This window comes from Acomys russatus, chromosome 25 (assembly GCF_903995435.1).
Source record: "Acomys russatus chromosome 25, mAcoRus1.1, whole genome shotgun sequence".
Taxonomy (NCBI): domain Eukaryota; kingdom Metazoa; phylum Chordata; class Mammalia; order Rodentia; family Muridae; genus Acomys; species Acomys russatus.
This window is the reverse complement of record NC_067161.1, coordinates 11,655,513-11,677,260: the sequence shown is the minus strand read 5'-3', so window position 1 is coordinate 11,677,260 and position 21,748 is coordinate 11,655,513. Positions and strand designations below refer to the sequence as shown.

Sequence of the window (21,748 nt, the reverse complement as noted above, 5' to 3'; positions counted from 1 at the left end):
TCAGTATTTTTTGGAGGGAGGAAGAGGATGAGAAGCACTACACAACACGGCCTCAGACCATGAGCAGAACTGTCCACAGGATTCAAGATGGGGAGGCTGGCTGCCTGGACAAGGCTGCCTTGGGGGATGTTGGGGGAGACACAGCCTCAAACACACATCTGCCCATAGTCTGGCATGCATGCCCTCGCACTCATGGCCACGTTCACACAGGGTTCACACTGGGTGCACCCTCACACCAGCACCCCAAGAACATGACCACACCCAGAAGGGAGAAGCACTCCCCGAGGCCTATGGGGCATTGAGGGGAACAAGTGAGAGCAAGGCACATCCTTCAAGTTCTTCAGACTCTCAGAAGCTAGAAGAATGGAGGAGAAGCTCTGGGCAGAGCTGCCCCTCCAGACTGTGCCTCCCAGGTGTGTGTGCTCATGACGAAGGGCAAAGCCACTCCTAGGTGAAAGAAGAGAAGGGCAGACAGGTGGTCGAGCCTCTGACAGCTTTAGTCTCAAGCAGGACTTGTGTCCTTCCTGTTGGTAAATGGTCTCTATAGAATCAATAATATTTCTTCTCTTTAAATATATATTTGTTAAAGTTATCTTTTTGTTTTTCTGGGGAAATCTGCCTCAGCTTATTCCCAATAAATTAATACTCTTGATAGCTTATATTCTGGGGTGCAGTGGGGCGAGCCCAACCTTGGCCCCCTGTCCCTTGTGCTGTGCCGGAGCGGCTGGCAGAGGTAACCCCAATGGGCAGTTCTGTGCTGGGCATAGGCCTGTGCTCTGCCACAGATTGGGGAGAGAGCCACAGTGGCCACCCCCCTCATCTTCCCTTGGTGTTCAGGCTGCCTAGGGTAAGGGAGGAGCTGCCCCCCCCCCCCCCGCAAGCAGAGCAAAGCCTGCAAGGGTAGGGCCCAGCGGGTGTTGCACAGGGAGCAGCAGACAGGAATGGGCACCAGCGGGCAGCGCATCTGCCCAGAGCCCTTGGAGCGCCCCCCCCCACCCCCGTGCCAGGGCGCTGATCACCAGCCTGGGCCAGGAGTACGAGTTGTGCTTGTGCAGAGCTGGGCCCGCTAGACCCCCGCCCACCGCCTGGAGGTGCCCGTCCTGAGGTAAAGGTCAAAGTGCGGGCCAGAGCTGGGAATATGGTGGGCCCATGTGGGTGGCTGCCTCACTCCAGCATGGCGTCCAGCTGGTCGGCCAGGTCGTCGAACATGCTGCCGATGTCTTCCAGGATACTGCCAGTGCTCTTCTCCTCGATGGAGGAGGGTCTAAGAGTGGGCATGCATCAGTGGGGTGGGGCAGCACAGGCCCCCTTTCTCAGGGCTATGTGGTGCCACAGCAGCCCATTCTTAAAGCCCCCAAGATGGCTCCTCCCAGTTCACCAACAAGAGCCACGCCCTGTGATGAACCAGAACTCCCGCCCCAGGCAGAAGTACTTACCGAGGGCCTTGCCCATCTTCCTGCCGGATCTTCTCTTCCACTGCCTGCAATGCAGCAGCTAAGCACGCACTAGTCTCTTCCAGCTTCTGCCGAGCGCTGTCCCCGGGGGAAGCGCAATCTGAAGCTACTGGGGGTCCCGAAGCCACTGAAGCGGCAGCGCGAGGGGGTTTGGCGGGTACGTGCAGCGCGGGTGTCCCTGGAGAAGGGGGCTTGGCGGGGCTGGCGCTCTGCGAGGGCGGTGAGCTAGCCGGCTTGACAAGGGCTGCTGGCGGCTGGCGCGCTGGCGAGGGCACAGGCGAGGGGGTGGTGCTGCTGGACTGTAGTCCCGCCAAAGCCTTGGCTGGCTTGGGCGCTGTGGGTGGCGGCGGAGGCTTGGGTGATACAGGCGGTGGCGTGCCGTGAGCGCGCTTTACCTCTGCAGGGAGGAGGACAAACGACACTGGTACCCAAGAAATAACAACACCCCTACCGTGTTCCCTGCGTCTAGCCTGCGAGATGCTGTACCCTGCGCTGTTCTCACCACAGCCGCTAGGGTCTGCGATTGCACTGTAAAACTTGTCACTGCTTCCTAAGCTCCTTCAGAGGTGGCCTGATGCATATGGCCACAATGCTTGTCTCAGCACTTTTGCACTGGTCTCCTGTCTGGAGCCTTATCAGGGAATTCCAGCTAGGCCTCCCCTGCTTATGTGCCACTACCCTTGGTCTTGTGCACCTCCCTCACTGAACAAGAGGCATGTCCACTACAGGGGTGGCAGAGCTGTCCCACAGTGGTAGTTAAGGAGGTCTGTAGACAGTCTTACCCCACACCACCTGGGCTTCATCAAGCTCGAACAGGAAAACCAGACTATGAGGTAGGGTAACAGGCAAGGGTCCTGTCCTGAGACCCCTCGGTCTGTCTCAGCTGGTTTTCTGGACCTACCTGGGCTGCCAGGGCCTGGCAGTGGCACCTTCTTGGAGGCAGGTGTGGGCGAGCCCTGGATCTTGGACACAGGCTGAGCCAGGATGGGCTTGGGAGAGACAGGTGGTTTCGCAGCCTTCCGGGCATTGCCATCAGGCAGGGGCAGTGGAGGCAGCTGCATCAGGTCGGCGGGTGGGGGCTCAGCAGGCGGAGGAGGAGGGGGCAGCTCTGGGGGCCCAGCCTGCTCTGAGGCTGGCCGTCGGCGAACAGTGGCCGTGCCATTCTGATACACAGACAGCGGCGGGGGTGGCTCAGGCCCAGTGTCACGCTCCTTAGCCTTAGGCCTCCGCTTGACCGTGTCGGACTCTGTCAGGATGAACTTGACGTTCTCCTGCTGGCTCTGCTTGGCCCGGATGCGCCTCTTGAGCGTTGCACTAGCCTCCACCCGAGCAAGGGGAGGGCCTTCCACATTTGCCTCACCCTTAGCTGGACCTCGAGGCCGTTGCCGGGCTGTGCCATCCTCCACAAAATGACTCTGTTCTGCTGCTTCCCCGGGTCCCCGGCGAGCAGTGGCCAAAAGTCCAGTGACGGGGCCACTGAGTGTGCGGCGCCGGTTCACCACTTCACCGTCAGGCCCAATTGCCTCTTTGTGTTTCACAGAGGCCAACACAGTAGCTACCCGACCTGGTTCTGGACTGGCAGGGCGAGGTGTGGGGTGGCCTTCGGGGGGCTTGCGAATAGCCCGCCCCCCGCCTCCAATGGAAGACAGCTCCAACATGGCTGCGATGCTCTTCACACTGCCAGCACTGCCCGTGTCCACACTGCCAGTGAGATCGCTAGCCCGCCGGCGCTGTGCCCGGACCCCCAGCCGGCCATCCTCCGTCTCAGCGTCTGGAGCCTGCTCATCAGCTAGGTTGGCACTGGCCATGGCTGAGCTGGAACGTTTGGGTGGAGGTGGTGGAGGGCCCTTCTTACGTGGCCGCACGGCAAAGGACTGACTGCGGTTTACATTCTTGTCGGCGCCGGCAGGAGCCCTCACCGAGTGGCTCCGACCCACTCGCCGCTGGACCGTGGCGTAGGGTCCAGCAGCGGCAGGCACCAGCAGCTCATCCCTCTCGGGCTCGCTGTCAGACGCTGCATAGCGATTCAGGCTGTGGGCACGTTTTTTGGGCCTCCCAGGCTCTACGTCAGCTTCTGGGGGCAGGCAGAGGGTGGGCACGGTTGCTGGTACTGGTGGGAGTGCAGGTCCTGGAGCAGCTGAGCCTGCCTCGCCCTCAACTGGCTGGGGTAGCACATAGGCAAAGCCACGGTGTGTGGGCGACTGAGGCAGGGAACGGGGTGACATGGGTCGGTCTGTCGGTGGCAGCAGCTGTGGGGTGGGCTTCACCTTGGCTGTGGCTGGACCATGAGGTCCCCCAAGGGCCTGAGGGGAGCCTGGCTGAGCTTTGGTGGGTGTCTGTGGGGGTGTGAAGTGGCTGGCACCGGACGGAAGGACCTGCCGTGGCTTGCCAGGCACCGGGGGCACACTGGCCCTTTTGACACTGTGGCCGTGGCGGCCAGACCGCACCTCCTTGGGTGGGGTGCCAGGAGCAGGCCCCTCATCCAGCAGGTATTCTTGACTTCGTGACATAGGACTGCCGGGCCCTTGGGGCCCATCACCCAGCAGCTCCTGAGAGCTGCTCATGTGCCGAGCACGTCCACTCAGGCTGGACTCCTGGCGCGAGGTGGCCCTTGGAGTGGGTGGCAGGTGGTTGGAGGCTTTCTCAGCAGCAGCTGCACCTGCTTCCGCTGGGCCAGACAGGGCAGCCTGCAGCTCACCACTGAGTTCACTGTCCTGGAAGGTGGTCATCTTAGGAGATTGGCACTCTGCCGCAGCAGGCTCCGATGGCGGTGGTGACTCAATAGCCATCATTTCAAGTGATTGGGGTGCCTTTCGACGCAGGGGTCCCCCCTCATACTTGGAGTATTCTGCCTTTTGCAGCTCTGCCAGTTTCCTCACCGCCAACATCAGCTTCTTTTGGTGTCCTGAGTTGGGAGTGGGGGAGAGGCTGGTCAGGAAGACAAGGCCTGTAGGGAAAAGGCGGATACGTAGGAGGCGGGCCAGGACATTACCCAGCTTGGTGATGCCAATCTCCTGCAGATCCTCCCAAGTGATATCAGTGATGAAGTCAATGTTCTCATAGCCATTGTCCACCAGCACCTTGTAATACTGGGCCAGACCAATCATCGAAAGCCACACAGCCAGGTTAGCCTGTGGAGAGGGGGACAGAGAAGGGCAGCCCAAGCTGGCTGCTCACACCATGGCCACCTACTTGGAACTATTAGAAGATGGGCCTGTGGGGGCACAGACAGACAGAAGGACAAACAGACAGGCCTGAAATGTCAGTAAGGCACAGCCTTGGTGGGAACTGCAGGCCAGCTCCTCCGCATACCAACTGTACATTAGGATACACACAAGTCAATACACGCAAACACTTGAGATATCTATCACTGGGGACAGTTTTCGGGTATAAGAAAGGGTTTCTTTGCCTGATTAGGTGGCCACAGGCAATGTCCTGAGAAGATGCACCCATACGCCAGATACAGATACACAGTGTCACATAAGATACATGTATGCACACGCACACCCGACATGCTACTTCCAGCTGCACAAAGCACAGGCACCCTTTCTTGGTCACTGTCACAGTGCTTTCCCACCCATGTCAGATGCATGCTTGCACACCTGTTACACATCCGCCACACAGCCATACCAGGGATGTGCAAATATCCACTGTCCACCAAGAACTGCCCACTCGTCCCAAGCTCCCAGCTGATGCCACTCTCGCACCCATACTAGCCCCTCCAGTCATGCAGGTGACAGAGGGAGGCGAGGTCCCTGAGACCCAGATGTGCTCCTGGGAAGATCCCAGAGCTGCTGACTGAGTAGCAAGGTGAGGCAGACGAGTGCAGCCCTGCTTACCGACAGATCCAGGACCCTGGGGAGGGCAGGCTTGGAGGCAGCCAGCAACACTTCTCCCATGGGTGAATGGGAGAACAGACCTAGTGTGCAACCCTGAGGGGCAGCATCACCTCAGCTGTCCCCATATATGGGCATCTCCTCATAAGTAAGAGCAAAGGCCACTGTGTGCAGAAGCCATCAAAGGAGGGTCGTCAGCCATTAGCACAGGCCAGCATGTGCAGCATGTGGGACCTGTGTGCATGCATGCAACAAGCATGTCCGACACCAGCCCATGTGCAGTCCACATAGGAGTAAAAGACAGTGCTATGGGGTGCTGGCCATGACTGGAGAAGGCATACCCTCCTGCCTTTAGGTTCTCCTCACAGCCCCTAGACTCTTAGCCATGAGCCTGCCTGCCTGGAAGTTTGCCTCCATGATGGACAAACAGGCTGTCTAAATAGCTCCTTGCTGGCAGGCCACCTCCGTAGCCCAGGCTGGCCTTGAGCTCACGATCCTCCTGCCTCAGCCTCCCTGAGGGCTGGTCATAGGCCTGTGCCACCAGGCCTGGCTCCATCCTCAAGTCTACTTCCTAGGGCCCCCGGAAGGCAGATGAGGGCTGTAGCCAGGGAGGCAGCCTGTCTGTCCATCTGCCTGCTGGTCCTGGCTCGGCCACCAGGGCGCAAGGAGCCTTACGGGTTTGTGTTCAGGCAGCCAGTCAGGGATGTTCAGGCCGCTGATCTCTGCTGTAATCTTCTTACGGTGGCCTGGCTTGGTAACACCAATGGCTGTGAGGTCCTAGGCAAAGAGGAGGCCCATTAACTAGCAGGTAGAAGGGCTCTGCCTTTTGGAAAGGAAGCGGCTGGCAAGAAGCCCACAGCAGCTCACCTCGGGGGTCATACGGCTGATGGTAGGCAGGTCATAGCCAGCACTGGTGAAGTTGGGTCCGTAGAGCTGCAGCTGGAATGTGGCGAGCCACTGACTGACCGCCTCTGCACTCTGCAAGACACAAGGCACCAACTGCAGCCTGCCCACTGCTGGGCTGCGCCCCAACCTCCACTGTGCCTCCTCGTCCGCTTGGTTCATGGCCAGAGGGCTGGATCCGCCGCTGTGGTCCACCACACCAGTACTCCATGATCTGTCATCCTGGGTTCAGCATTTGCCTCTGCAGCCTTCTTCTGCGAGCTCCACCAGGAAGGTCCTGCTGGATTTGTGCTGTGGCCTCCCGCCTCCCCCTCATCCCCCCGCCCCACATCTGCACCAAAGATATCCATACCATCTCAGAGATGCAGATGATGTGGCCCCATAGGAGGGGACTCTGGGGGAAGGTGGGCTCTGTGCCCTAGTTAGAAGTCCCTCGCCTCCTCTGCTGTATGGGATTCAGGCATCAGATCATGCCTCACAGCCACACAGGCGCACACACGCACGGCCTACTGCACCCACATACACGTTTACGTGTCTCACACCCATCCCCTTCCATCTGTGCAACCACACGCATGCATGCCCAGCTCATAGTTGACTGCTCCACATCCACACGACACCCTGCATACTTCTGCAAGTGTGCGCACACTAGCTCACAGCCTACACAATAGACAACACCTGCACACCTGTACAACACCTGTGTGTGTGTGTATGTGTGTGTGTACATATGACACAGAGACAGACAGAAAGACAGTCTGGTCTGTCAAGGCCTGCAGGAGCTGCTGTGACCAGGTATGCCTGTCAGACTATCAACCCCATCCCTCCCAAGTCCAGGCCTGGAGCTGACCAGGCCCTGTACCTTGCCCTCTGAGGCCGAGGACGAGTCCAGCTTCTTGGGTGGCTGCTCCCCGTATGCCTGGCCAGCATGGGCTGCTGGAGGCTGGGACCGGGCAGCACCTGGTGATGAGAGGGAGTGGCAGGGCAAGGGCTGTATAGCGGCTACCTATGTGCCAGGCCAACACAGCTGGGTACTCCCTCTTACCTGTAGAGCCCTCTTGAGGCTTGACTGGGCTATCTCCTGGGCTGGACTCAGAGACTGATTTCTGGGAAAGCACTGTTGCCAGGAGCTGGAACCCAGAAAGGCTGCCTGCTAGCACTGCTCTAGGTCTGGCCACCCCAACCTGGCCAACTCTCCCTCCTTACTCACCTTAACTCCTTCAGAGCCTGCATGCAGGGCATGGCCCCCAGTACTCCTGCCCCCGGCCACATTGCTCAAGCTGCCACTGCGATCTCCACCTGCCAGGACAGACAGGGACCATGAAGTGTGTTGGCCCAACAGCAGTACCCAGCAGCAAAAGTACTGCCCCGGTGTGTTCTGGAGGCCCCTGGCCTACCTGCAAAAGGCTTCCTAAGCACCCAGATCTCCTCCGGGGGTGCAGAGGGCCCCAATGAGCCACCTCCCTGGGGTGGGCTTGGCTCGCTGCCTGTTCGGGAACCTGTATGCCAAACACACAGCCTTCCTGAACCCTGGGCGGCCCAGGCACAGCCAGACACAGAGAGGAAGCAGCGCAGAGGCCTTGCTGTCTCCAGTAACATGAGGGACACTCGGTGTCTGAGATCAGATCAGAGTGGAGGAAGGAAGGGCCCTCAGGCCCTATAGGCAAAGGGACTGACTGAAGATCATTTATCTGTGGTAAGGGACAAGTAAGAAGCCACCCAGTGGTCCGATGCAAAATCTATCCTAGGAACCAAATGACCGCGGGTGGCTGACTATACTCTCTACCTGGTCCCCTCGCCCCATTGCCAGTCTCCATCCACGTCCACTCTAAAAGACAAATCAACCCCACCCCTACCGCACCTCCAGCCTCTTTAAACCACCCTGTGGAGCTTTCCTACTTGCTCCACCATGCCGCCCTCCTGTCCACTAGGTGCTGAGACCCTCCCCGCCCCACTGCCCTTGCCGGTACGGTGCGTGATGCCAGGACTGTGTTGCCCATGACCTGCCCGCCCTCTACCACCCGTCAGGGCCTTCTCTGATCTCCCTAACTAAGGCGGGCTTCACTTCACTTTCTCTTTGTCACTGGCTGGTTCTTTTCCTAGGTTAACATCAGTGTTCCCTGATTCCTACCTCAGGAGGAGACCAATGTCTGCCTGGGACCCTGTGTGGTTAGTGGTCGCCTAAGAACTGGACTACGGAAGCCTTGGTTGACCAAGTGAAGGAATGCATGTGCAACCCTGCCAAGACTGGGCCACCAGTAGGGCTTACTGGATGCTACTTGGCTCTGCCACCAACATGCTAAAGTATACTTCTTTCTTTTCAGTCCCCAATCCCAGCTGAGTGGGCCCTGCTTGCTTCTCTCCAGAGTGGGGTGGACTTACCTGCTCGCTTGACAATAGCCTCCCCAAGGGAGGATGGGAAGTAGCCCACCCTGTCATTGCCTGTCCGGTTGTCATGGATACAGCCTTTCCACCGGCCATCTGGATGCTGTTCAAGCACCTGACCAAACGAATGGGGTGTGTGCTCAGATGGACACATCAGCAGATGAGGCCTGCTGCCCTGCACCCCAAGCCCCGCCCCAAGTTGCAGCAGCACAGTGTCCTAGGCATGCCAGCGTGTCTCCCATCCCTGCCACCACACCAAGGGACTAGCCTCACCGTGATAATGTCCCCAGCCTTCACATTGAGACTGGTCAGATCATAATTGTTACAGTAATCCTTGGTTGCCCGGACCTGTAGAGCTGCTGAGGCCTCTGGAAATACAGGGGGTAGACACCCCAGTCCTGGGAGCTGCCCTTCCCAGCCCTGTCCCAGCCCCCAGGCCCACCCAGGCCCACCTCGAAGCAGTTGTTTGATCTCCTTGCTGGCCTGGGATGTGGTAAATTGGTGTACAATGTCCAGTGCTGTCTGGCTGTACGTGTTCCTCACCTGCGCGTTGATGCCGCTCTGCATACACCCAAGGCCAAGGCTTCGTCAGGGAGCCCCGTGTCCCCAGCTTGACCCAAATCTTCCCCCCTCTGTGTCCTGGGTCACCAGACTCACATCCAACAGCAGCCGAACCACTTCTGTCTTCCCACAGAGTGCAGCCTCATGAAGCGCCGTGCCAGACTTGGTCTGGCGGTTAATGTCGATGCCGGCCTGAAGAAGGAGTCTGCAAAGGTAGAGAGAGCAGGCAAGGCCTTTCAGTAGGAGCCCTTCTCCTCAGAACCATCAAACCAGACCGTGACCCTGTCTTCTGGGGCTGGGTGACAAGCCAGCCCCACCCTTGTGTGATGATACAGTGTCCACATTTCTGACGCTTTGCAGAAGGCCTGTCCTTCACTATGTTCTCACAGCTGTTAATTTGTTCAATCCTAGGGCATGCAATGTTGTGGGCCCTCCTCAAAGAAGAGGGAACTGAGGCTCGGGGAAGCTGCTTCTACAAGATTTCAACAGGTGGCAAGATCAAGTCAAAGCCAGCATGGAGGAAGTACAGGAGCCTCTCCTTATCCTGCCCGTTAGCTGGGCACTGAGGCCTGACCACAACTCTGCATCTCCCTTCAGGACCCGTGTACGTTTGTGTCCGTTCATATCCATTTGTAATGTACAAGTGTGTGAGTGCACCTTCACAAGTGTGCACATGTGTGCAGAGACCAGAGGTCAATGCTGGGGGTGTCTTCTTCAATCATTCTTCAACTTTTTAAAAATTTTTATTTTTTTTAATTAATATGTACTTGTGCTTGTCTGCAAAAATGAGAATGTGCAAATGTGCATGTGAGTGAACGAGTGAGTGAGAGAGAGTGAGAGAGTGAATGAGAGAGAGAGAGTAAGAGAGAGAATGAGAGAGAGAGGGTAAGAGAGAGAGAGAGAGAGAATGAGAGAGAGAGTAAGAAAGAGAATGAGAGAGAGTGAGAAAGAGAGAGAGAGAGCGAGAGCATGTGGAGGCTAGAAGAGGGCGTGGGGATTCCCTGGAGCTGGAGTTCTAGGAGGCTGTTGAGCTGCCCAACACGGGGTCCTCTGGAAGAGCAGCCAGTGCTCTTAACTGCTGAACCAGCTCTCTAGCCACCCCCCCCCACCCCCGTCCTTCCTGTTTGAGACAGGAGCTCTCACGGACACCTGAGCTCTCTGGTTCAGCTACACTGGCTGACCAGCAAGCCTCAGGGATCCTTTGGTCTCTCCCTCCCCCAGTAATGAGATTTTTATCTGGCTTTTACATGGACACTGAGGGGCAAAACTCAAGTCTTCAGCTGGACACCTTTGATCCCAGCACATGGGAGGCCGAGGCAGGCTGATCTCTGAGTTTGAGGACACCCTGGTCTAGAGAGTGATCCTAGGATAGCCAGGGCTACGTGGAGAAACTCTGTCTAAAAAAAAAAAAAAAAAAAAGGGCTGGAGAGATGAGAGATGGCTCAGATGTTAAGAGCACTGTCTGTTCTTCCAAAGGTCCTGAGTTCAATTCCCAGCAACCACATGGTGGCTCACAACCATCTAGAATGTGATCTGATCTAATGCCCTCTTCTGGCATGCAGGCACACATTTGGGCAAAATACTGTATAAATAATGAATAAACATTTTTTTTTTTTAAAAAGGGGGCCTCAGTGTTTAAGAGCACTGACTGCTCTTCCAAAGGACCCGAGTTCAATCACCTGCACCCACATGGCAGCTCATAACTGTCTGTAACTCCAAGATCTGACACCCTCACCAATGCACATAAAATAAAAATAAATAAATTATATAAAAAAATTCAAACTTGAATCTTCGTGATTGCATGGCAAGCACTTAAGTAACAGAGCTACCTCATCAGCCCCTCCCCCACTCTTGTTTATTTTTGGTATTTTGAGACAGGGTTTCTCTGTGTAGCCTTGGCTGTCCTGGACTCAGTTTGTAGACCAGGCTGGCCTCAAACACACAGCGATCCACCAGCCTCTGCCTCCTGAGCACTGGGATTAAAGGTGTGAGCCACCACTGCCCGGCTCTCCCTCCCCTACTCTTAAGACCCGGTCTCATGCAGCCCAAGCTGGCATCAAATTCATTATGTAGCAAGGATGACTCTGAACTCTTGATCTTTCAGGCTCCTCCCCCAGAGTAGATAGGCACCACCACACCTGACTCAAGACCTTTGTTTTTCATTTTTTAGTCAGTGTTCACCGGGTTGCCTTAGGTTAGCTTTGAACTTTCTATCCTCCTGCCTCAACTTCTCGAGGGCATGGCAGACCTGTGCCACTATCCTGGGGGCTCCCTCTTGTTCCCACGCTCAGAGCTTTGTGGCCCTGGATACCAACCACCGTGCCCTGGAGGCTCGAGGCTGGCCCCAGTCCTGTTCCTGACTGTACCTGATGATGTCGATGTGGCCATTCTTGGCTGCCAGGTGCAGGGGGCTGGTGCCATTGGGGTCAGTGGTATCCCCTGGTCGGGGCTCCAGCAAGGCCGCGCACATGTTGCTGCTTAGCAACAGCTGGACAACCTTGAAGGAAGGGATCAGGGTAGGGTGGTCCTGGCTTGGGGGCTGCCCCTAGCCCCACCCCAGCTGAGAAGGACAGGCAGGAGGGGCCCCACCCACCCACCTCTGGGAGAAACTTACCCCTACTCGGCCAAATTCACAGGCCAGGTCCAGAGGCGTCTTTCCGGAGTTGTCTACCACGCAGGGGTTGGACTGATGCTGCAGTAGCATCTCCGACTGCAGGACAAGGGTCCAGTTGTCCGTGGGGCCACCCAACCCTGTGCCCGGCTGCCCACCCAGACTCCCCATGAGGCCTCACCACATCGTAGTGACCATGCTGGGCGGCCAAATGCAGGGGGATGTGGCCCTCGTCGGATGGGACATTTACTGCTGAGCCTGCCTTCAGCACCAACTTCATGGGCTCCTTCCGGCCCTGCCAGGCCGCATAGTGCAGTGGCCTCATGCCTGGGGGACAGGTGTGGTTTGTTGGAAACTAAGTCCTGGCCCTAATTTTTTTTTTTTTTTAAAGATTTATTTATTTATTATACATACAGTACTCTGCCTGCATGTATACCTGCAGGCCAGAAGAGGGCACCAGATCTCATTGTAGATGGTTGTGAGCCACCATGTGGTTGCTGGGAATTGAACTCAGGACCTTCGGAAGAGCAGCCAGTGCCCTTAACCTCTGAGCCATCTCTCCAGCCCCCCCTGGCCCTAAATTGAACCCTCACTAAGGACACGTCACACTATCTCTAAGGTTCTGTCTTAACCCAGGCAGATACCATGGGCTGAGACCTCAATGGCGGGACCATCAAGGCTCCATGGCTGCCTCCCCTGCCCCCATCCCAGGCCAGGCTTGCCTTTGTTGTCCTTGATGTCTACAGCAGCTTGAGCCTCCAGCAGCAGGGAGATCAATTCCGTGTTGCCGTTCAGGGCGGCGTGGTGCAGGGCTGAGAAGCTGTGCAGGTGAAGGACAGGTCTAGGAGAGCCGCTGCCGACAACACCCAGCCGTTTCCCCCAGGGCCCACCTACCCCATCCACTCTGCCGCTGCCCAAGCTGACCACTCACCCATCTGGGTCCTGGAAGTTGACATTGATCTTCTTGGTAGAGCCCAGGAGCTCTGTGGAGAGAGGGAGGCCCAGTGAGGAGAAGCGGTCCAGACCTTCCTAAGATCTGCCGGGCTGCTCAAACTTGCTTAACTCTGCAGTCCCGCATCCAGCCCAGCAGGGACTCAGCTCTAGGTGCCAGCAACTTGGGCCTTGGTCTCCCGTTGTATAACATGGGAACTCGGGCCTGTCCTCATCTGGGAACGCGAGATGAGACCATGCACCCACATGGACACACACATGTGCACATGCACCCCTCCCTTGAGATGCTGGCTCGGCACCTGCCACTGGTGGGAGGGAGAGAGCCAGCCCCATCTGTCTTCTCTCAGAAGGACCCAGATGGGGCCGGGGGTGGCTGAGGAGGCTGGAACACCCGGAAATGGGGTATTTCTGGGGGAAAGGACTACAGCTCCAAGCCCTTGGCTGCCAGCTTTGGCTGCCATGTGGGTAAGCCCTACAATTCTGTGAGGAGAAGGGCTGTCTCGTGGGCGTGGGCCTCCAGGTGACCCATGCCAATGGCCACTTTGCCCACAAAGGCCATGTTCAGATTGACTGGAGCCCCGGGGGTCCACACTCTCTCTTCTGGGGTCTCTCTCATACTGGGGCCTCCCTCACCCTGACCCTCCTAGTGCTTTCAGAAGAGGGAGCCCACCGGAGCCATCCCAGTGGGCCCTTGTCCACCGGACTCTTGCCAACCCCCTGCTTGTCTGGGCCATGGTTATATAACCCATTTGTGGGTCAGTCACTCTGAGAGGGGGGGGCGCCTAGAAGGACAGAAGCCCCTTTGTCCAGGCTCAGGACAGGGGTGGGGGTGGGGGACCCAAAGGCAGGGGAGCCAAAAGAGTAGAGTCACAGTGGGCTGGCTGTAGGACTTGGCTTGGATTGGCTCAGCCTCAGCATGTGGGTCTCTTGACAACCCCTGAAGCCCAGGAAGCCAGCTGCACCTGAATTTGAATTTTCTTTCTGACACTTTCTAGCCCTGTGGCCTTGGCTGCTGATCTAAGGTGGTGTAGCCTGAACTGACACCCCTCACTTCACAGTGGGAAGCTACTGCCACCTCCTGGTTCCTCCCATGTCCTCAGACACTACTGGCGGCAGTTCATCAACTGCATACCTCTTTCCCAGTGGTCAGCCAGACCAAGCCTTGGCATCAAGACTCAACCCTGGCTGCCCGGTGTGGTGGTGCGTGCCTTTAATGCCAGAACCTGAGAGGCAGAGGCAAGCTGATCCCTATGAGTTCCAGGCCAGTCTGATCTACATAGTAAGTCTCCGTACAGCCAGAGTCACATACTGAGACTGTCTCAAAATAAATAAATAAATAAATAAATAAATAAATAAACTGGGCAGGGTGGTGCACGCTAGTAATCATGGCACTCAGGAGGCAGAGGCAGGCAGATCTTTCTGAGTTCGAGGCCAGCTTGGTCTATAAAGCGAGTCTAGGAGAGCCGGGCGTGGTGGTGCACGCCTTTAATCCCAGCACTCGGGAGACAGAGGCAGGTGGATCGCTGTGAGTTCGAGGCCAGCCTGGTCTACAAGGTGAGTCCAGGATGGCCAAGGCTACACAGAGAAATCCTGTCTCAAAAAACAAACAAACAAACAAACAAATAAATAAATAAAGTGAGTCTAGGTCAGCCAGGGCTACACAGAAAAACCCTGTCTTGAAAAAACAAACCAAGCTGGGCGTGGTGGCACACGCCTTTAATCCCAGCACTTGGGAGGCAGAGGCAGGCGGATCGCTGTGAGTTCGAGGCCAGACTGGTCTACAAAGTGAGTCCGGGATGGCCAAGGCTACACAGAGGAAACCCTGTCTCGAAAAACAAAACAAAACAAAAAAAGTAAAAAAAAAAAAAAGAAAAAAAGAAAAAAGAAAAACAAACCAGGCCGGGTGTGATGGCTGCGCCTTTAATCCCAGCATTTGGGAGGCAGAGGCAGGCGGATTGCTTTGAGTTCGAGGCCAGCCTGGTCTACAAAGTGAGTCTAGGACAGCCAAGACTACACAGAGAAACTCTGTCTCAAAAAACAAAACAAAACAAAAATGAAAAAAACAAACCAAAATAACAATAATAATAATAAAAACAATAATAATAATAATAATGAATAAAGAATAAGCTGGGCATAGTGGCACGCACCTTTAATCCCAGCCCTTGTGAGGGAGAAACAGGTGGATCACTGTGAGTTCAAGGCCAGCCTTGTCTACAAAGCAAGTCCAGGACAGCCAATGCTACACAGAGAAACGCTGTCTCAAAATAAAAAAATAAAAGGCTAGCCAGGTGGTGTACACCTTTAATTCCAGCACTTGGAAGGCAGGACAGATGGATCTCTGTGAGTTCAAGGCCAGCCTGGCCTACACATTGAGTTCTAGGGGAGCCAGGGCTACACAGAGAAACCCTGTCTCAATTAAAAAAAAAAAGTCAATCTTGGGGGTCTTCCTCATGGATGCTTGGGTTCTCAGGTACAGATATACTCAAAACACACCAGGTCCCATGCTTTTCACCACGTTATGGTTATCACCATGGGCCCAACTGGCACTTCAGGCAGGATCCCGGCCTGTGCCTTCCCGTTGGTGTCACTGGCGACTCCTTGTATTCCTTGGCTTGTCCTCTGTACACACAAGTTGGAACACTGTTAAAATGCAAGTCACAGCCGGACGTAGCGGCATACACTTGGTAATCTCAGCACTTGTGTGATAAAGAGAGGAGGAGGAGTTCAAGGCCAAACTTGGCCACATACTAAGCTTGAGGCCAACCTGGGTCACATAAGACTCTGCAACAAGAGAGAAAAGAAGGCAGGAAAAACAAAACTTCTGAAAACCCCAGGGGACAGCCAGATGTGGTGCATATGCCACTCCAGAGGTGAAGGCAGAAGTGGTCCAAGCTCCAGCTCAACTTGAGCTGCAGGTTAGATCCTGTCTCAAAAGATAAGTGAATGAATAAACAAAATAAAAACAAAACCACTTGGGGGCTCGGGGAGGGGTGCCCAGCACTGAGATAGCTCATCAGGTAAAGGTGGATGCCAGCAAGGCTGACAACTTGAATTGAAGCCTTGAAACCCACCTGGTGCAAAGTGAAGATTGACCTATGCAATTTGTTCTCTGATGCATGCACCATGACATGTGCACACACACGTAAATAAGTAAATAAAACATACATACTAACAGCCGGGCGTGGTGGCGCACGCCTTTAATCCCAGCACTCGGGAGGCAGAGGCAGGCGGATCGCTGTGAGTTCGAGGCCAGCCTGGTCTACAAAGTGAGTCCAGGACAGCCAAGGCTACACAGAGAAACCCTGTCTCGAAAAACCAAAAAAAAAAAAAAAAAAAAAAAAAAAAAAAAAAAAAACATACATACTAATATGAATGCTTAAAAAAAAAAAAAAAGCTGGCCACCCATGGTGGCACATGCCTTTACTCCCAGCACTCAGGAGGCAGAGGCAGGTGGATCGCTGTGAGTTGGAGGCCAGCCTGGTCCACAAAGCGAGTCCAGGACAGCCAAGGCTACACAGAGAAACCCTGTCTTGAAAAAAACCAAACCAAAAAAAAAAAAAAGAAAAAAACCAAACCAATCCAATCCCCACCACCACCAAAAGAGCCAGGAATGGTGGTGCACACCTATAATCCCGGTACTTGGGAGCAGAGGCAGGTGGATCTCTGTAAGTCCAGCCTAGTCCAATGAGACAGTGAGACCCCATCACAAAACAGAAACCCACAAACAAAACACCAACGTGAGAAACAACATCAGGAGTCGGACCTCGCGGAAACCCACCTGTGCTGTCTCACTGGGCTGGAGACTGAGGCTGTAGCGTTTCACGTGCCTCGGCCCTTACTTTGGCTCTGGCCTCTTCCATCCCTGTGCCAGCCACACACCCTCCCTGATGCAGCTCTAACATGGCCACCAGCACGGCCACAGGGCCTTTGCATGATACCCTCCTCCACGTCCAAGGCCTCTCCTCCGAAATGCTGTCCTTCCCTTCCTGGATTCATTGTATTTTTCTCCCTAGCCCTCACCAACACCAGGGTATCACATCCATTTTCTTGCCTTTGGTGGCTAAAACAGTGCCATCTCCACCCTACATGTTGTCTGTCCACCTTTGGGACCAGCTTCATGGCTAGGCGACCTGTGCAGTTACTCAGAGAGGCACGCTACTTGAATACTTTGATTCCAAATAAGGGTCCTACACGATCGTCTCAGCCGTGAATTGCCGCGGTTCCCTGCGGTGAGCTGATGTCATTGTCCCACGGCATCCCCTCCAGGGCCATGCTCAGGACACTGCCCCATTCTTCTCAGGGTCTCCAGGGCTTCCCAAATCCCTGTTCTCCCTCCACTATGGAGCTTCCAGGCAGCCTCGGAGTCAGGGTTAGGGAGTGGAAACCCCTGGCAGGCTGCTCTGAGGTCAGACAGGCTGAAGCCAATTTTTTATTTTTTGTTTGTCTTTCGAAACAGGGTCTCTCTGTGTAGCCTTGGCTGTCCTGAACTCACTTTGTAGACCAGGCTGGCCTCGAACTCACAGTGACCCGCCTGCCTCTGCCTCCCGAGTGCTGGGATTAAAGGCATGTGCCACTACGCCCAGCTGAAGCCAATGGAGAGCAGCCCCCCAACCCCACCCCCACCCCCATCAAGAATGGAACCGCCAGCAGGGCGTGGCGGTGTTACACTTGGGAAGCTGAAGTAAATGGATCTCTGTGAGTTCAAGGCTAGCCTGATCTACATAGCCAGCTAGCCAGTCAGAAGCACATAGTGAGAATGTTTCAAAAGAAAATTAGGGCTAGAGAGATGGCTCAGAGGTTAAGAGCACCATCGTGGCTCACAGACCATCTGTAATGAGTTCTGGTGCCTTCTTGTGGCGGGAAGGTGCACATGCGGGCAAAATACTGAATATATAATAAATAAATTAAAAAAAAAAAGAAAATTAATTAATTTTATAAAAGAAGGAAACTTCCCCATGTGGGGAAGGTCATCCTTCCAAAGACACAAATTTATAGTCCCATAGGGAGGGGAGCAGTGTAAATGCTTGGAGGGCCGTTTGAGGTCTCAGGGCGCCTGCAGGAGACACCGTGGAAGGTGTGGGGCTGGGGTGGCCATCTTACAGCAGGGCAGGCTCTAAGAATGAACTGGAAGCGAAAGATAGCAGGAGGAGGCCTGAGGACTGAGAGGGGGTTAAGCGGTGGCCAGGCCGGGGGCCTCAGGAACCCCTCTCACTTTTCAGTAGGTTTCTGCATCAGCACAGTGCATAGGCATGTCATGCAGTTGTATGGCCGAGAGCTTACTGACTCCAGCCTTGCACTACACACACGCCAACAGTGCACAAACCCTGCCCATTTCTTGTGACCCTAGACCTCAAGCTGCTCCTCACAGACCGAGGTCAGATCCAAACTCCAGGCTGGAAGGGATTTATTTTTGTTTTGTTTTGTTTTTTGTTTGTTTGTTTTTTTGTTTTTTTTTAAGTCAGAGTTTCTCTGTGTAGCCTTGTGTGTCCTGGGAACTCGCTCTGTAGACCAGGCTGGCCTGGAACTCACAGAGATCCACCTGCCTCTGCCTCCTCCCAAGTGCTGGGACTAAAGGTGTGTGCGCACCACCGCCCGGCTGGAAGGGATTTAAAACAGACATATAACCAAAACCACAGATGCTGCCCTGGCTAGCCTGGAACTCATTATATAGACCAGGGTAGCCTAAAACTCACAGTGATCCTCCTGACTCCTAGAACTAGGACTAGGACTAAAGGTATGTGCCACACACCTGCTGGAAGGGAATTCTTTGTGGGCCAAGGTGAGACAGGAAATTCCTCTGGGAATTTCTACAGGGTGTCGTCAGCCTGCCTTGGGGAAGAGGCCAGGCCACAAAACTAGACAAGGACCCTTTGCCAGCCACAGAAGGGGCAGCCCCCTACCAACATCTTCCTTCCAAAACCGTCTCTTTTTTCCTCAAGAATGACTGACTGCATCCACAGGCAAGCCTCCTTGGAGGCGAGGTGGGGGCTAACAGGGCCATGGGATGGGAGGGAATAGCTGGGCACCCAAAGGGGCTCAAAAACAAGACTGTGGGAAAATCTCTAGGCTGGGCTGGGGGGACACAGTCTCTTTTGTTGTTGTTGTTGTTTTGTTTTGTTGAGACACAGTTTCTAGAACTCACTGTGTAGACCAGGCTGGCCTTGAACTTAAAGAGATTCCCCCTGTCTCTGCCTCCCAAATGCTAGGATCAAAGGCGTGCGCCACTAGGTCTGAATGATGTGTGTAAGGGAACACACTCTCGAGGATACTTATGGACACCCCACACACACACCCCATGGCCCAAACTCCAGCTGTACTTTGCTAAATCAAAATACATCTTACTCCGAAGCAGGCCAGCGTTGCCATGACAACTGAGCTAATTCATGGAGGGATTTCTCTGTCTGATTTATTACACCGCCCCTCTGACTCAGAGAGTACAGACAGAAGGGCCAAGACAGGTGCCTCTGCTGTCCCTAAGCCCACACCAGTCACGGGCAGAGGTAGAGACCCAGGCAGAGGTGATGGCCGTCTCTCACCTCCCCAGGGTGGCCAAATGGAAGGGAAGAGGATCCCCATATTTGTGGTTCCCACAGGCTGGCAGCAGAAAATAAATAAATAAATAAATAAATTTGAAAAGCCAGCACCATTAGCATTTACCAAACTGGAACTGTCCCCTCTTCACCAGTATCCTCTTACTGTTTCCGTGATGCTGTGAGGTGACAGGGACCACCACAGATGTCCCATCCTACAGATAGAGCCATTAAGGCCTAGAGCCAGTATGACCAAGGGCACAAGGCCACTAGGTGGAAAGCTGTGCCTTACCTTCTTCCATCTGCCTCTCCCTGGCCGCTCCTACACTCAGCCTTGAGGCCCTAAAGCCAGCCCTAGTAAGTGGAGCTTTCCCAGGCAGCCCGTGGGCCCTGGAGGCACCAGTGTCCTTCTCCCGCAACAGTAAAGTAGACAGGAGCCACTCTAGGCAGTGCCATGTCTCAGGCAGCTCCTGGAGAAATGACATTTCCCCCCCACCCCTACCCCCACATTCCACCCCCACCCCAATTATATGCAGTCTTTGGCGGTGGGGAGGAAGTAAAGGCACTCAGGTCCCATGTGTTGACCTGCAGAGCCTGCACAGGTGCCCTGACACACTGACACGGTCATACGTGCGCAGCTGCACAGTCGGGCTAGTCTACACGCCCATCCATCCATCTCCAGAGGCCCCTAGGGAGCCTCCAGGCTAAGCAGGGTTTGAGAGCTAGAATCAGAGCTCCAAGCTCCTAGCCCTTCCCTTGGACCCCCGGGGCACAAGCTAGGGATGGTGTGGGAGCTCCTTTACAGATCCTTGGCCCCCTTTCCTGGCAGGAAAGCCGGGGATGACCAAGATCTGTAGAAGCCTGCAGGAGCCTACAGTCCGTATCCCCCAGCCTGCCCCAGAGCTGGGCGACCTTGGGCGCCTCTGTTTCACTCCCTCTCTCATCAGTAAATGGCCCCCACTGGCCATGCCTGGGCAGCCACACCCCCAGCGTGGTCCCCCCCCCCCTTTTCCATGCAAAGAGTGTTATTAAACATAGGGTGGGGAGGAGGTCTGACAGAGATTGTTAGCCTCTGGGTCGCCCCTCACTGCAAGGGCCCCTCCCTCTCTCTACAGTGTGTCTTGTGGGGGGTGGGGGGATCCGCCTAGCCCTTAAATGCCCAAGTAGAAACCATCAGCCCGCAGGCTGGGAAGGGAGGGGGTCCGAGGGAAGATGTGATCGCCAGCGGCCTCAGGGACAGTGGGTGCCGCAGGTGCCCGCAGGGGGCTGGGCAGACGGTCCGGCGCTGGTTGCCTCCCCTCCTCCAGAGCAGGGGCGAGAAGGGGGGGGCGCGGAGCAAGGGTCTGAGCGCTCCTGGCCCCGCCCCACCCCCGGAGACCCACAGCATCCCTTCCTCGCCCTGCACCGGGGCGGTGTGGGCCCCGCCCGCTCCCCGCGCGCCCCCCGCACTCACTGGCCTTCCCCGGCCGCGGCCTCTGCAGCAGCCTCTGCGCGGTCCCCACGTCCTCCGCCTTCACTGCCTGCACCAGCTCCTGCTCCTTCCCCATGGCGCCGCCGGGCCCGCAGCGACGCGGCGCTCGGTGCTCTCGGCGGCTCAGACGCAGCGGCGGCCCCGCGTCTGCGATCGCATCCTTTCCAGCCCGCGCTGCCTGCGCCGCCCAGAGCCCGGAGCCCTCCGCGGGTTCGGGCTCGGGCTCGGGCTCGGGTTTCGGGCTCGAACTGGGGCTGGGGCTCCGACGCGGAGGGACGGATAGCGCGTCACGGGCGGGGGGCGGCCCGGGGGCGGGAGCCGGCGACGGCGGCGGGCACCCGGTGGCGCGCCGCGTCTGAGCCGCCTCCCGGACGCCTGGGTCCGCTCCCGAGGCCGCTGACCTCCGTCAGCCCGCGCCGGCCGCGCGCCCGGCACCGAGGCTCCGCCCCCGCATTGGCCCTTCCCCACACCCCCGTCCCCTCCCCCGCAACGCCCGACGCCCCCTCCCCACGTTTGGGTCCGCGGGTCAGGCTAGGCCTCTGCGGACAGCGGGGAACGGAGGGCGACCGCCGGGGACAGAGGACGGTGCGCAGGGGGGCTGGCCACCGAGCACCGACACGGCGGCGGCGGCGGCGGCGACGCAAGGCTAAACCTAGGAGAGGTTTCTCGAGGCTGCGGGACCTGAGGGGGAGGGACTCTGAGGCAGTGGGAGGGCGGGGAGTCGGGCACAAGTGCCACCGGGGCCGGCCCTCCAGAGGCTGTCAGACATTTCTGGCCCGTGGTTCCTGTGGGAGGTGTTGAGGGATTGCGAAGAGGAATCTCCCAATAATGAATTCGGTGTCAGGGAACCCGTACCCCCCTCCCCCCAACTACACCTTCTTCCCTAGCAGCCTCTGGCTTCTCTCCACAACAATGCAGATGACAGTTCTCCTTCGAGGACAGCCTGGAAGGGAGCTTGCCTTCTCCGTTCTCAGCATCTGCTGGGATGTAGCTGCCTCTATCCACTAAGAAGGACCCTAACCTCCCATCCTCAGCACCACTGAAGGCCCAGC

At 56.3% G+C, this 21,748-nt stretch overlaps 1 protein-coding gene across 2 annotated transcripts; it reads right to left on the bottom strand.

Annotated features, from left to right (window-relative positions):
• Positions 1-876: 876 nt before the first annotated feature.
• On the bottom strand, positions 877-20,981 carry Caskin1 (CASK interacting protein 1). Of its 2 annotated transcripts, XM_051168205.1 has the most exons (20): positions 20,679-20,981; positions 12,676-12,727; positions 12,467-12,564; positions 11,926-12,071; positions 11,748-11,843; positions 11,500-11,630; positions 9,230-9,338; positions 9,025-9,133; positions 8,846-8,940; positions 8,570-8,687; positions 7,585-7,686; positions 7,398-7,486; positions 7,233-7,317; positions 7,050-7,147; positions 6,158-6,268; positions 5,966-6,067; positions 4,447-4,585; positions 2,356-4,359; positions 1,437-1,851; positions 877-1,264 (listed from the first exon to the last, which is right to left on the bottom strand). In XM_051168205.1, the coding sequence occupies exons 1-20, from the start codon at positions 20,770-20,772 to the stop codon at positions 1,165-1,167; spliced, it is 4,293 nt and encodes a 1,430-aa protein (XP_051024162.1). In that variant the 5' UTR covers positions 20,773-20,981; the 3' UTR covers positions 877-1,164. The 2 variants fall into 2 exon arrangements, with proteins under 2 accessions (XP_051024162.1, XP_051024163.1); XM_051168206.1 differs by lacking the exons at positions 5,966-6,067; positions 6,158-6,268.
• Between the last annotated feature and the right edge of the window lie 767 nt (positions 20,982-21,748).